At 35.4% G+C, this 13998-nt stretch overlaps 1 protein-coding gene across 4 annotated transcripts in view; it reads left to right on the top strand.

Annotated features, from left to right (window-relative positions):
* The window catches only part of DACH2 (dachshund family transcription factor 2), a 782542-nt gene that overhangs the window by 234493 nt on the left and 534051 nt on the right, over positions 1-13998 (top strand). For 3 of the 4 annotated variants that reach the window (XM_077145235.1, XM_077145232.1, XM_077145231.1), the window contains one exon: positions 6287-6325. The exons of the other annotated variant lie outside the window; for it this stretch is intronic. In XM_077145235.1, the coding sequence (XP_077001350.1) occupies positions 6300-6325 (26 nt within the window). In that variant the 5' untranslated portion in view covers positions 6287-6299. The remainder of the gene's footprint in view (positions 1-6286; positions 6326-13998) is intronic. 4 annotated transcript variants of the gene reach the window in all.

Below are 13998 nucleotides of genomic sequence, written 5' to 3'. Positions count from 1 at the left end.
GTCCCAACACATGGTTATTTATTCCCTGTAGACAATGTCAAGCTAGGGAAAAATTGCTTGACCTACTTCCTAATTAATTATTACATGTGTTCATAAATCAACATTTTTTTTTGCATTGGACCAGAAAAACAAATTACGTGACTAAAATAAAACTGGTCTGTGTAAAGATCAGCTAAAGCCAAATTTAGCAGGCCTCAAAATAGGACAGTATATGCTAAGTTAATAATTAGACTCTATTTTGAAGTATATGAATATTTTTATTTGTCTTTTGGAACTTTAAATATGTGGTTACTAGTCTGATTGAATGATGTTGTTGCTGTCTGTGTAATCAAAGATTTTTCCTTATTGAATGCATTTTCATCTAACATCTTTCTCTAGATTCCTTTGTGTATGTGAGAAAATATTAAGATTCAAAGGCTTGTCTTTCTAAATTAAGTAAAAAGGCACATAACTTTTTAGGTAGGTGAATGATCTATCTAGCAATTTTTTGTAGCTTCAGTGTTTCTTTTTATTAAATTTTATTGTGGTAATATACATTTATTAAAGCACAAAGCATTGTCAATGTAAGTAATATCTAGCATTTTTAGTGTACCCTCAGTACAGCACAAACATGTGGATGTTTCCAGAAATCTTGCACTTTATTTGGGAAAATTGACTAATGCTCAGGTATTAGTCAATTTAAATACCTGCTTTAAAACAGCAGCCATTAAAATCATAATCTTACTGGAGCCAGGCAGATAATCAGGACTTAATTAAGAAGGTTAAGTTTAAGATTGTAGGATATTGTGGGAACTGCAGGAAAGAGCACAGTGCAAGCTCTGTCTTTAGGTAGCAGTGGCTTCAAAATTTCATCTAGCTGTTACTAAGCCAGTAAGTATGTGGGACAAGTATTGCATTATTCCTTTTTTTCTTTCCAGGAGGACCTGGAAATTCAGATTCTGATGTAAAATTTCCAGATTTTCAAAACTCTGTTCCTGTCAAACAAAATATGCCTGGCATATCTAGTTTGCTGGTCTGGTTTGAAAGGATATATGTACCCTTGAAAAGCCATGTTTTAATCTAAATCCCATTTCATAAAAGCAGAATAACCCCTATTCAGTACTGTATGTTTGAAGCTATAGTCAGGTCATCTCCCTGGAGATGTGATTTAATCAAGAGTGGTTGTTAGTTAGTGGATTACATGATGACATGTCTCCACCCATTGGGGTGGGTCTTAATAAATTTCTGGAGTCCTATAAAAGAGGAAACATTTTGGAGAATGAAAGAGATTCAGAGAGAGCAGAGCAGAATGACATAGCAACAAGAAGCAGAGTCCACCAGCCAGTGACCTTTGGAGATGAAGAAGGAAAACACCTCCCGGGGAGCTTCATGAAACAGGAAGCCAGGAGAAGCTAACAGATGATGCCATATGTGCCATGTGCCCTTCCAGATGAGAGAGGAACCCTGACTGTGTTCACCATGTGCCTTTCCAGATGAGAGAGAAACTCTGTGTTCACCATGTGCCTTCTCACTTGAAAGAGAAGCTCTGAACTTTTTTGGCCTTCTTAAATCAAGGTATCTTTCCCTGGATGCCTTAGATTGGACATTTCTATAGACTTGCTTTAACTGGGACATTTTCTCAGCCTTAGAACTGTATACTAGCAACCTATTAAATTCCTCTTTTCAAAACCATTCTGTTTCTGGTATATTGCATTCCAGGAGCTAGCAAACTAGAACATTTGCCATTTTGAAGCCATTGCCTTAAAAACAGTGTGGTATAGAATGAACACTAGCATAGGAATCAAAGGAGCCAGGAATATCATCTTCTTTTCTTCTATAATCTTAAAGTATAGCCTGCCTATCAACCTTATTATGCATATGTGAGGAAAAAATAAATAAGGCAGTCTTTGGGGAGAGTCAATTGTGCTTTCCTAATATACAGTAGGAGAAGCAGGGTGGCAAATTGAGAGGAAGTATCTGTGAACTAGGAGTCAGGAGACTTCTGTCACTAATTTGCTATGTGACTTTTGCCAAATAATTTAACATCTCAGGGGCTAATTTCTTCATATGTTAAATGGCATTGGGAGAGTCAACTAGAGCAGTTCAGTCCCCTTATATAACCCATATGAAGAAGAAAACCTGCACTAATTTAAGAGGTTGATGGAAATAGCTGCCCCTTGCCTTTCTATTACCCACTGACACTGAAGTTCTTTAGAAGTCAGGTTGAAATCCACTGGGGTAGATAATCTCAAAGCTTTGCTATATCTTTAATATGTTGTATGTACTTATACTGTTTGAAGAATTAGCAAAAAAAAAAATACCACACTATTTAAAATTACCTTAACATCAGAAGTTGGATTTACTGTATGTTATTGTTAGTAGATTTTCAGTTTATTCTCAAAAAGGACTAAAACATTTAAATCCAATGACTCTGATTTCTTAACTGTGCTTCTCACATTATATTATATCACCTTTTGTCATGTGTTTTGGTTGTTTAGTTGTTTATGTTGTTTCTCTGTATTATTAAATGTGATTATGTAGTTTAAGATTAGGTTTCAAGAGAAAATTCCATATCTCTATGAATTCTGTTCAATTGACTAACCAGAGAAGGTCACACTGTGTAGCAATCACTGTTGTTAATTTTATTAAGCATTGCATACACACACCAAATGTTGGAAGAATCAAATTATGAGAATGTACTTATCAGTGGTACAAGTTAAAAATGATCTTGACCAATTAAAAATACAGCCTATTCTCAGTTATACAGTTTGTTGGGTCTCAGCCAGACCAAAATCACCTTCTAGTCGTAATTTGTATGTGTGTGTGGGAATCTCTATACAGCAAGGTGTTCTAGGTTGCAAGCTGCCATAGTGTGATATACCAGAAATGGAACAGCCTTTTAAAAGGGGAATTTAATAAGTTGCAAGTTTACAGTTCTAAAGCTGTGAAAATTTCCAAATTAAAGCAAGGCTATAGAAATGTCCAAGTTAAGGCATCAGGGAAAGATACTTTGGTTCATGAAGGCCGATGATGTTCAGGGTTTCTCCCTCAACTGGAAAGGCACGTGGCAAACGTGGCAACATCTGCTAGCTTTCTCTCCAAGCTCCTTGTTTCATGAAGCACCCCCAGGGGCATTTTCCTTCTTTATCTCCAAAGTTCTCTGGCTGTGTGGGCTCTTGTGGTTCTCATGGCTCTCTCATGACTCTCCCATGGCTCTCCCAGGGCTCTCAAGCTTTCTCCAAAATCCTTCCTTTTTTAAAGGATGCAAGTAAACAAATCAAGACCCATGTAGAATGGGTGGAGTCATGTCTTCCTCTAATCAAAGGTTAATACTCACAATTGAGTAAGTCACATCTCTGTGGAGATAATCTTATCAAGTCTCCAACCTATAGTACTAAATAGGAATTAAAAGAAATGGCTGTCTCCACAAAATGGATTAGGATTAAGGCATGGCTTGTCTAGGGTCCATTATCCTTTCAGACCGGCACACAAGGTTGATGAATGTCCTAATGCAGTGCAGCCATGATGATGAATGGTGTTGGTGAGTTGTGTAAAAAGTCCTTACTACTTAGAACTGTAAGTTGTAAGACCTCAGATAATAATTCTGTTATTATTAGCACATTGAGTATAGTACCTGACTAAATAGTTTTTAAAATTATATTTTATTAGAAAAATGTTGGGTTTATAGAAAAATCATGCAGAAAATACAGAGTTCCCATATATCCCCTGAATATTAACTCCTCCCATTAGTGTAGTACATTCGTTACAAGTAAAATACAATATTGTTATAGTTGTACTATTAACAATAGTCCATAGTTTACAGTGTTCAACATTTATATTGCACAGTCTTAAGGTTTTTCAAGATTTTTTATTCTAGTAAATGTAAACAACCTAAAATTTCCCTTTTTGCTACACTCTAATATATAATTCAGTGCTGTCAATTGTATTCACAATGTTGTGCTACCAATGTTGTACTGACCCAATATTCTTGATTGTATGTAACCCTTTTTTGCTGGTAAAGTCATAACAATGTGGTCATATGCCTTTTACAACCACAAAGGTAAGTTTTAGTGAGTTTCAGAGCCTTTGTTCATGACTGTTACTTTATACTAGATGCAGAAGTGGGGAAAGGCAGCAAAAAAGTTTTGAAACCCCAGGAGACAAAGAGGAATCAGAGGAGATATGATACACTCCAGGCCAACTCTAGGAACTCTAGATCATTTTTTTTTCATATTGAGAGCTGTTCTACACTGAGCTGATAATGTTTTCAGCATCAGATGCTTGTTCAATAACATTTTCCAAAATGTTGCTTATATAACAAAGTATGAAGAAATCTAAAATAAATTAGTTGACATCACAGAAGGAACAAATTCAGATGTGTAGAAGCTCACAATTCATTCAGAATGTAAAAAATAGTGCATATGTATTTAATTTGTAATCCCTAAAGTCCTATGACCACATCTAGTATTAGTGCTGTAAGATATATTCCTTAACTTTGACAAGAAAATAACATGCTAAAATGAGAAATTTTCAAATGTCATGGTAAGCTTCTAGTTTTCTAAAAAGTTTTAAATCCTTGATAAAAAGACAAGTAGTTAACTCATAAACATCTATATTTATTATATTAGTTGGATAATTCTAATAGGAATTGCTCAGTAGTTAATTTTAGAACTGAAGCATAAATAATCTATGAAGCCCATGGTATAGAAGAGTTAAATTAAATGATATTTATTTTTTTTGAGCTTGGTGTAATAACATAAATATGATGATTGCCAAAAAAGTTCTGTTGAATTTAGAAAATTTGATAAAGAAAAAAAAGGGAGGTTCTATGGTAAAAGGAAAAAAAAAATCAAATCCAGTGATATATAGCCCATTAGATTAAGAAAAGTATGCATTGTCACTGACTTGGTATGTGTGAATATATTCTCCTTTATAAGACTGTCATCTCAAAGGCAGGCTGGGTGAATGAACTGTGAATAGTTCTCACAATCAAGCAATAGAATACAACAGCAGGTGAAAAAAGACTCACCTTTATACCCATCCCCACTCCCTAGCAATCACAGATATGTTTGTACTATTTATTTAGAAACCTTCCTATAGACCTTTAATCACAGAAGCAGTTGCCTCCCAAAAATAAAAATAAAAATGAAACATTAAAAAAAGTAAAAACAAAAAATCGTGGAACTATAACCCATACTGAACTTTAAAATCTGTTCTATAACTACTTGTTTAAATGCATTTGGAAATTTATTGCCTTTTTGTGTATATGTGATATTTCACAATAAAAAAGTTTGAAAAACAACAACAATAAAAAAAAATTTGGAAGGAGATATTTAACAAAAGGCCCATTAGAAGAAGAGATTAGGAACTGGTGTTGAGCCAACCACATATATTTTTGGTTCCTGCTTCTGCACTAAAGGAAGTGCACTACATTTCAAAAGAGCCAGATCATAGCCATTATAATTTTGCTTGTTGCTGTTTGTTTTTAATGTCATTTTAAATTCAATTGTTCTTCATTATGTAGTTCAAGAACACTGGGAAATACTATACTATTGGAAAGAATGAATGTTTTGTTATGCAGGTTTTTATTACTCTTTTAAATACATATTTAATAAATTTTTTGTGTGTGTATGACAGTGTTATGTGTATATATCTGCTTTTGTGTGTGTATGTGTAACCCTTGTGAGAAAGATGTAAGATAGTTCAGAAGTGGTCCATTAAGAGGTATATAGTGGGCTGTGTGATTAATGGTTCCATGTTTAGGAAATTAAGGCTTGACATCAATATTGGCTCACTTTCATCATTCTGCTGGTCAAGTAAAAATGAGGAAAAAAACACTAAAGAAGATTTTTTTTTCAAAAAAATAGTTGAATACCCAATGGAAGGGGAAAGAATGTTTTTAAGAGAAGGGCAAAGGACATGACTTTGCTGAATCTTTATTTGGAATTGTTACCACCTGAGGACATTTTCTTCCACAGAAATCTATAACCTTATATCCTTGTTTTCATATGTAAAAAAGTCATAGACTGCATGACATTTCACATTATTCTTTATTCAATGTGGATTAAACCAAAATTGTAATAACGTTGTCCATAAATTTAAACATAAATAACAATTCAGGTGTCCTACTTTCTTTGTGCTCTTCCCTGCTGGTGTTTCATTGTGTGTAACTTATCAAAAGTTTCTGCAGAATTTGAGAAATTTTTTTGTAAAATATAATAAAACTTTGATTAATTGGATGCTATCTAACCGGAACTCTCAATTAACCAATTTTATTTATTTATTTTTTGCTACACTCTCCTTTTAGAAGGAAGAGGCAAATGACAAGAAAACAAGCTGTGGACAGGTATTTATGTATTTATTTTTTAAAAATCAACCCCTTGGGAATGTCCTGGAGCCTGTACAGATTCATCCCAACATCAGTAATTTTGTTCAATGCATTATATTTACTAAGGTAAGAAAGTAGATAAATTTTAGCTTTTCTTCAGTGAATGATGAATCTTGCTTAATCCTTGGTTAACAATAAAAACAGTGACATCCAAACATATAATTAGAACTTGTACATCCATTTGAGGATTCTAATTAATTGGGATCTCATTGTATCACTATTGCTAGTGAATAATAATTCATTCTTATTGACTGGGAATGTATTTCAGGACCATGCAGTAGGGAGATGCTTCTAGGCACAAAGAATAATAGCTTCCCTGTGAACTGAAGCAGAAGTTAGAGAAAGGCTGCAAAATTGAGGGTCTACTGTCATAAAACCAAGACATCTATGTAAAATAATGGGAAAGTAATTCAGATTCCCAGCTATCCTTTGTTTTGAAATGTTTAGGAAAGTGCATTCACTTTTGCAGGGGAGCACAGGCTATTAAGTATGCTACAGCAATAATGGAAAAGAAGCAGGCCTTCTAGTCTTCATGAATTGTCCTAAACATTAAGCACAGATACATTTTGTAGGCATGCTAATAGTCCTAAAGTAAACAAATTTTTTCTTCTGAAAATATATTTTCATATTTGCAAGTCTAAGAAGATTTACAATTAAAACCTCTTAAAACAATTACAAGAATTTAAATTAAATTCCAATTAGCTATAAAATATTGTTACAGGCCTTGTACCTTTTAGGTTATAATGGGGAAAATGATTGGTAATGATTCAGAAAGGCAGGAGATTTGGAAGCAACTCATGATACTAAAGTAAGTTTTCATATTGCCTGGCAATAGTGCTCCCTGTCCTTTTCCAAACACCCTTCTGAGATTAGATCACTTTGTGACCTTTTTCCCCATCTGTCAGGGCTGTCCTTGATGCCTGGTTTTGTTGTTATTGTTTTTAGTACAGAGTTCCCTTCTATCAGGGATGCCCCTGATGCATGTTTTAATCCATATTTTTATACAAGAAAAATGTCATAAGGCTTTGGGGGAGAAAGAGGTCCTACCATGTAATTTATTTTCAATGTGGAAAATCACTATGATGGTGTTTCCAATATCTGGGAAACACTTTCTCCATTGAAAATATTTTTAAGTTTCATGCACACTAAATAACCACATGACTTGAAGCAGTGTATGTGCCTCCCCTAAGTGCCAAACTTTCTATAGGATTGTGACATCCAGGTTGGGGAAATTAAAACCCACTAGATTGTATTAATGAATGATTTTAACTGAAAAATTTTAAATGGGTTGAGTTTTTAGTCTAGGCTTGGGACATTGAAACTAAGTGTCTCTGATTTTATATAAATGCAATTGAATTGAGGCATTGAAATTGGTTTTCATTTTATTTTTATTTTCTTAGTAAAATGACATGCAAATTAATGTCAAATTTTAAATTAAACATAACAGTAGCTTATAACTATATATGTTTATTTCTTGATTAATCAGAACACACACATACACACAATGAAATTTTACATTTATTCCAATATGAGAAAAAACAAAACGTTTTTGAAAGTATATGCTGATTCACCCACACGAACTAAAGAGTAACCAAAAGAGTTGCATACTCTAATGCCTACTGAGAAAAGGCTGGTAACATAAATGAGAGACTATAAATAGGGGAGGTGGGCTCTAGGGTGAAATAGAAAGTATGTATTCTTTCCAAAGATGGTGTCTATTACATCAGCTGATTTCAATCATGTGGGAATGCAGGCCCAGTGTTTTGAAGATCTGAATTTTAAAGGATGCTGTGAATCCAGGAACTTTTTTGAAATTCTCCAATTCTCATTGTTGATAATTAAATAGAAAGCAAGAAAACCAACACTATGGAGACAAAGCAAAACCCATCCATGGTCTAGATCTAGCCCACAGGCTGTCTGTTTCTGACTTCTGCTCTAAATTGTAAACCCTAAAGTTACTGGCATGAAAAAAAAATCAATTTGTTATAAGTGCACCAAAAACTCGATGATGGAAAGTTTGTGTAAAATAAGTAAGTCAAGTTCTTGTATATAACTCTCCTGATAGTCAAAATAGCAGTTAGGCACTTCACATCTTTTTTTTTTTAATTTCACAAGAATAGCCAAGATAGCTTTTCTTGATGTATAAAATTCCAAATCGTACTTTCACATTAATAAGCAAAATGCACCATGGAGAAAATCATTACTATTATGTCCCAAACAGAATAAACATATGTTCTGTCATGTAACATGGTTGACAATGATATTTAAAGCCAAATTTATGATGCTACAGTACCAAGGAAGCCCTGTGTATAGGATGTATTGTTTTATTATAAATTGGCTTGCCTTTAAGCAAATTTCCAATTCCATCTCGTGAAATTATTTTATTTTTCCCAATGGTTAAAATAAAAAATAGAAAAAATAGAAATAGTTAGCACAACAGAACTTCTTTTGAATTTTGATGGGCAGATTTTATTAAAAGGTAGTCGTTTGACTGACCTGAGACTTTTCTTATTTGTCTTTCTGGACCTGGACCTTAGCATACAATGCTGCTGTACAAGATTTTTGACATATGTATGCCCCTTTCATCCATGGCAATCCAAAAGCATATTTGTTTAAAAAGGAAACAAATTCCAATCTCTCTAGAAAAATAAAAAGAAAAGCACTCCACTGCCAGACTTACTTTAACAATGCCTATGACCTGGAATATAAATCCTTAGTCAGGATGGTAAATTAACATCTTCATTTCTGATGAGAAACTTGAGGACTTGAGAGAAAAAAAAGAATGCACAATCTCAAATCCCAAATGAGTTAGATCAAACCTCATTCACTGAAAAAATATTCTGGCTTCACATTTAATACACATATAAAAGATAAATTGTTGGACAACTGGTCAACACACATGAAAGATATATCCCTACAAGGTGATTGCTTTGATTATCATCCTTGTTTACATGCAAATTATCAAAACTCTTCATTTCAGATAAATGTTCTGGCTTATTGAAAAGCAGCATTTCTATTCTGAAATCAGTTTTGGTATTATTATTTTGAGAGTGTAATAAATTAACAAGATTAATTAAAATAGTTCAAATAGAAAGAGCAGAAAATAATGAGACATCTGTGGATAAATCATGATGTCTACATTTTGCTACATTTGATTTAAAGCTCAAATTTTAGTCTGATTCCAGTTGACAGGCTATAAAATATATTGATCCAAAGCCCATGAGCTTTGTTTTTTTGTAATTTTTTATTAATTAAAAAAATTACAAGAAAGAAATGCAAACATCCTTAATATATGCTCATTCCGTTCTACATATATAATCAGTAATTCACAATATCACATAGTTGCATATTCATCATCATGATCATTTCTTAGAACATTTGCATCAATTCAGAAAAAAATAAAAAGACAACAGAAAAATAAAATGAAAACAGAAAAAAATGATACATACAATACCCCTTACTCCTCTCTTTCATTGATCACTAGCATTTCAAACTAAATTTATTTTAACATTTGTTCCACCTATTATTTATTTTTATTCCATATGTTCTACTTGTCTGTTGACAAGGTAGACAAAAGGAGCATCAGACACAAGGTTTTCACAATCACACAGTCACATTGTGAAAGCTATATCATTATACAATCATCCTCAAGAAACGTGGCTACTGGAACACAGCTCTACATTTTCAGGCAGTTCCCTCCAACCTCTCCATTGCATCTTGGATAACAAGATGATATCTACTCAATGCACAAGAATAACCTCCCGGATAACCTCTCAACTCTGTTTGGAATCTCACAGCCTTTGACACTTTGTCTCATTTCACTCTTCCCCCTTTTGGTAGAGAAGGTTTTCTCAATCCCTTGATGCTGAGTCTCAGCTCATTCTAGGATTTCTGACCCACATTGCCAGAAAGGTCCACACCCCTGGGAGACATGCCCACATAGACAGGGGGAGAATGGTGAGTTTGCTTGTTGTATTGGCTGGAGACAGAGGCCACATGTGAGCAACAAAAGAGGTTCTCTTGGGGGTGACTCTTAGGCCTAAATTTTAAGTAGACTTGACCTATCCTTTGTGGGGTTAAGTTGCATATGAACAAACCCAAAGACTGGGGGCTCAGCCTATAGCTTTGGCTGTCTGCACTCCTTGTGAGAATATCAATAATTCAACTTGGGGAGGTTGAATTTTCCCCCATTCTCAGCATTTCCCAAAGGGGACATTGCAAAACCTTTTCCACTCACTAATCAAATCACTCTGGGATTCATCGGAGCATCACTCTGGACAAACCAACAAAATCTAATGTCCCACCCAAGGTTCCATGTACTTATGTTGTTCAACCAACTATCTACATAAGTGATATTAGGAGATGCACTAGTCAAAATATAAATTTTGTACCAAATAGACATTTTTTGCTTTAGTCTCACACATAAGTTGAAATTTTAAAATATTAATTACCATCTATTTTCAGCACCCTGTGGTAATGACATTCCTTTGTTCTTCCTCATGCAAAAACATTTTTAAATTTGTACATTTAGTAATTATCATTATATACTCTAGGCATTCCTAGATTAAACCATCTCAATCTTTCATCTATCTTTCTTTGCGATTTCATTTATGCCTCCAGCCCTCCTCCCTCTATCATTCTCACATTCAGCTTCATTCAGTGTTTTAATATAATTGTATTACAATTAGGTAGTGTTGTGCTTTCTATTTCTGAGCTTTTATATTCAGTCCTGTTGCACAATCTGTATCCCTTCAGCTCCAGTTACCCAATAGCTTACCCTATTTCTCTCTCCTGATGGTCTCTGTTACCAACAAAATATTCCAAGTTTATTCACTAATGTCAGTTCATTTTAGTGAGACCATACAGTGTTTTTCCTTTTGTTTTTGGCTAATCACACTGAGCATAATGTATTTAAGGTCCATCCATGCTGTTACATACTTCATAACTTTATTCTGTTTTACAGCAGCATAATATTCCATCGTATGTATATGCCACAGTTTGTTTAGCCACCCATCCATTGATGGACGTTTTGGCTGTTTCTATCTCTTGGTAATTGTAAATAATACTCCTATAAACATCGGTGTACAAATGTCCATTTGTGTCCTTGCTCTCATGTCCTTTGAGTAGAGACAGCATATAGATGGGGCTTGTTTTTTAATCCATTCTGCTAGTCTATGTCTTTTGATTGGGTAGTTCAATCCATTAACATTTAGTGTTATTACTGCATGGGTAGTACATTCTTCTACTATTTTGCCTTCTGGATTTTGTATGTCATATATAATTTTCCTTTTTACCTTTACTCATAATCTTCCTTTCTACACTCTTCTCCGCATCTCTCTCTTGTCTTTTCGTATCTGTCTCTAGTGCTCCCTTTAGTATTTCTTGCAGAACTGGTCTTTTGGTCACAAACTCTCTCAGTGATTTTTTGTTTGAAAATGTTTTAATTTCTCCCTCATTTTTGAAGGACAATTTTGCTGAATATAGAATTCTTTGTTGGCAGTTTTCTCTTTTAATAATTTAAATATATCATCCCACTGTCTTCTTGCCTCCATGGTTTTTGCTGAGCTATCTACACATAGTCTTATTGGGCTTCCCTTGTACGTGATGGTTTGCTTTTCTCTTGCTGCTTTCAAGATTCTCTCTTTCTCTTTGACCTCTGACATTCTGATTAGTAAATGTCTTGGAGTACGTCTATTGGATCTATTCTCTTTGGGGTACACTGAACTTTTTGGATCTGTAATTTTAAGCCTTTCATAAGAGTTGGGAAATTTTCAGTGATAATTTCCTCCATTAGTTTTTCTCCTCCTTTTCCCTTCTCTTCTCCTTCTGGGACACCCACAACACGTATATTTGTGTGCTTCATATTGTCTTTCAGTTCCCTGAGTCCCTGCCCCCTATTTTTCCATTTTTTCCCTATATTTTCTTTTTCTTGCTGGATTTCAGATGTTCCATCCTCCAGTTCAGAAATCCTATGTTCTGTCTCTTGAAATCTACCATTGTAGGTTTCCATTGTTTTTTTCATCTCTTCTACCGTGCCTTTCAGTCCCATAAGTTCTGTGATTTGTTTTTTCAGACTTTCGATTTCTTCTTTTTGTTCATTCCTTGCCTTCTTTATATCCTCCCTCAATTCATTGATTTGGTTTTTTATGAGGTTTTCCATGTCTGTTCGTATATTCTGTATTAAATGTTTCAACTCTTGTATCTCACTTGAACTGTTGGTTTGTTCCTTTGACTGGGCCATATCTTCAATTTTCCTAGTGTGATTTGTTATTTTTTGCTGGTGTCTAGGCATTTAATTACCTTAATTAGTTTATTCTGGAGATTGCTTGCACTTCTTTTACCTAGGGTTTTCTTGATGGATGAAAGTGTTGTCTATCTGTTCCTTGACATTCAATTCAGCTTTTTCTGGATCTCTAGCTTAAGTTTTGTTTAACAGAGGAGAATTTTTCAGTTCTTGTTTTCTTGTTTCTTGCCCTGCTTGTATGGTGCCTTTCCCCCCACACACACTTAGGAGGTTCTACTTAGGTATTATAGACCACAGCCGGATTTTCCCAGACCAAACTGCCCTCCTATCAGGAGGAAAGAGTAACCTGCATTGGTTTTCCCCGAGGGTGAGGCCCAGCAGGGTGAAGGACTTTCTGTGAAGTCTCTGGACTCTGTTTTTCTTATCCTTCCCAGTATGTGGTGCTTGTCTGCCTGCAGGTCCCACCAGCATAAGATGATGTGGTACCTTTAACTTTGGCTGGGGGCATGGTGGAGATGGTGAGAGGTTGTAGGCTGGTTTTAATGGCTTCAAATTACCAAGCCCTGGTGTCTGAATTCCTTGAGAGAGGGATTCCACCTGAGTTGGGCTTCACCCCTCCCCTGGGGAAGGCACAGGCTCCAGACAAGCCCTCAAACGAGCTTGTTTCTGCCTATGCCTGGGGCAGTTGCAGCCTGAGGAGCCCTGCCCCTGTATCCAAAGGCAGCTAAGCCTTTGTAGAAACACAGCTACAGAAACCTTTGTTTCCTTCTTCTTTTTTCCTTTCTCTGTCAGCCCTGCCCCCTTGGCACCAGGGCAAAAATGATCGACCTCTGTTTGACCAGGTTCATCTGAGCTGGGGGCCTATTTTTAGTAGTCAGAATTTGTTAATTAATTCTGCAATTGGCGTTTGGTTGGGCTCAGCCCCTGCTGCTGGTAAAGTCTCTTTCCTTTCCCCTCTGGGAAGCAGCCTGTGGGGGAGGGGCACCAGCTGCTGCAGCTTGGGGAACTCACGGTTCTGGGGGCGCTTGCAGCCAGTCCAGCTGGTCCATATTGTGGTACGCTGTGTGTCCTGTCACTGATGTGGCCCCAGGAGCTGTTCTGTACTGTGTCTGGTTATTTAGTAGTTGTTCTGGATGATGAACAAAAATGTGCACCTTGTTAAGCTGCCATCTTGGCCCAGAAAGCCCATGAGCTTTGATATGCCTTCATTCAAATTTTGGCTCTTGCATTTTTAGACTGTACAATCTTAGATACATCACTGAACCCTTTTGGTGCCTCACAATCATCTGTAAACAATGATAACAACAATATTGGCCACCTTGTAAGGTTGTTAGAAGCATTGAAAGAACTAATACATGGAAAAACACCGGTAAATCATATTTGATAA

Source organism: Tamandua tetradactyla, chromosome X (assembly GCF_023851605.1).
Source record: "Tamandua tetradactyla isolate mTamTet1 chromosome X, mTamTet1.pri, whole genome shotgun sequence".
In the NCBI taxonomy this organism is placed as follows: Eukaryota; Metazoa; Chordata; class Mammalia; order Pilosa; family Myrmecophagidae; genus Tamandua; species Tamandua tetradactyla.
This window is presented reverse-complemented; position numbering and strand designations above follow the sequence as displayed.